General features: G+C 41.6%; 1 protein-coding gene across 1 annotated transcript in view; it reads right to left on the bottom strand.

The window, feature by feature from the left end:
- Nucleotides 1-854, bottom strand: part of LOC108543672 (solute carrier family 2, facilitated glucose transporter member 3-like) — a 16,005-nt gene extending 15,151 nt beyond the window's left edge. The window contains 1 exon segment of the mRNA XM_017894258.1: nucleotides 567-854. Within this exon segment, the coding sequence (XP_017749747.1) occupies nucleotides 567-581 (15 nt within the window). The 5' untranslated portion in view covers nucleotides 582-854.
- Nucleotides 855-1,508: the final 654 nt, after the last annotated feature.

The raw sequence follows: 1,508 nt of genomic DNA, 5'->3' as shown, positions 1-1,508 counted from the left end.
AAAAAAAAAAAAAAAAAAAAAAAAAAAAAAAAAAAGCCTTTCTCCCTGCAAATATTGCACTACAGCACTCAATAATATTTTAGTATGTCCTGCACTCACAATTTTAACCCTAATAGGAAGGACAACTGTAATTCTTTCACGAGCCCCAACAGATGGCTGGACCCTGGCCTGTGTGCCCAAACACAGACCTTTTCAAGGTCTAATGCTTCCAGAGAAGTCTTCACACTGGCTCTGAGACCCACACTTTTAATCTATACAACCAGGCAGCCCGATCCTCTAAACGCTCAACCACCTCGTCCTCAGTGGTATATGGTTACCTAAAATAAACCTGAGAAGTAAACACAACTTCTCCGGGTGACTTTCCTATGATAAGAAGGTGAACAGTATTGACATTCAAAGAGAACTGATGAAGCGGCAGCAGTGCAGGCTAGATAAGAAATGAAAAGACCTTAAGATGGCTTGGTGATTTAGGAGAAAACAGAACAAGGCAATTAACATTATTAATATTTGCCTTTCTGAGTGTACCCCAAACAAGCAAAAATAACCAGCAATTATATCATTCTTACCTTCTGTGTCCCCATGGCCCGAATCGAATTCAAGTCTTCAAGAAAGATCTAGGGGTGTGATTCCAGAAACAGCTTTTTCAGCCAACAAAACCTTCAAAATGTCCTTCTCAGCAGCAAGTCTTCTCCAGGTGCTCAGGAAGGCTCCAGAGTCTCACCATTACAGCATCTCTGGGTCTGGCTAGGATCATGACTATTTATAATCTCCGCAAAGGGTGGAGCCTGAAAGGGCGACAAGCCCCCCAGCCTCACCCCACCCCACCCCCCTGAAATAATCTTGTGATCTCTCGGAATTCTGTGTTATCAGAACTTCAGAACTATCCCCACCCCTGCCATGCCGACAATAACGCCCTCCCTCCCCCCTCTCTTCAAACCACATCCTGCCACTCTCTCCACCCTGGGTTTTTTTTCTTTTCTTTTTTTTTTTTTCAAAAGCTCATCCTTACTCCTTCCCTCTTCTAATAGCAGTTACAGCCTCTTAGTTTCACAGACAAAATGCTACCAGAAAAGCCTGGAGGGAGGGCAAATACACTATTTTTTGCTCTTGAATCTGCTTGGGATTAAAACAATCTACAGAGAGATGAGAATAAATCTATCCATATAAAACAAAGTGGGTGCTACTATCAGAGATTTAAGGTTGTTAGAAAGAGTGTAAGCAGTAAGGATTCCTGATTCTATGAATTTATCAGTCGTGTTTTGTTTATAGGGTGGGTCTACAGTCTTTTTTTTTTTTTTCTTTATTTTGAGAGGGAGTCTGCAATCTTAAAAGGGAGGGAAAGACAGCCTGAGAGAAGAAAATCAGGGAAAGAATTTTGCCAGTGTTCTCTGATCAGCATAATCTCACCTGGAGGGAAGAAAACCGGAATTTCTAGGAGCCAGACCAACTATCAGGGCAGCAAGAAGAGGTTCAACTGTTTATGGAATACAATCCATATTCTTTTTTTT

This window comes from Rhinopithecus bieti, unplaced genomic scaffold (genome assembly GCF_001698545.2).
Source record: "Rhinopithecus bieti isolate Rb0 unplaced genomic scaffold, ASM169854v2 scaffold_23748, whole genome shotgun sequence".
Taxonomy (NCBI): Eukaryota; Metazoa; Chordata; class Mammalia; order Primates; family Cercopithecidae; genus Rhinopithecus; species Rhinopithecus bieti.
Note: the sequence above shows the minus strand (reverse complement) of the source record. Positions and strands in the feature narration are given on the sequence as shown.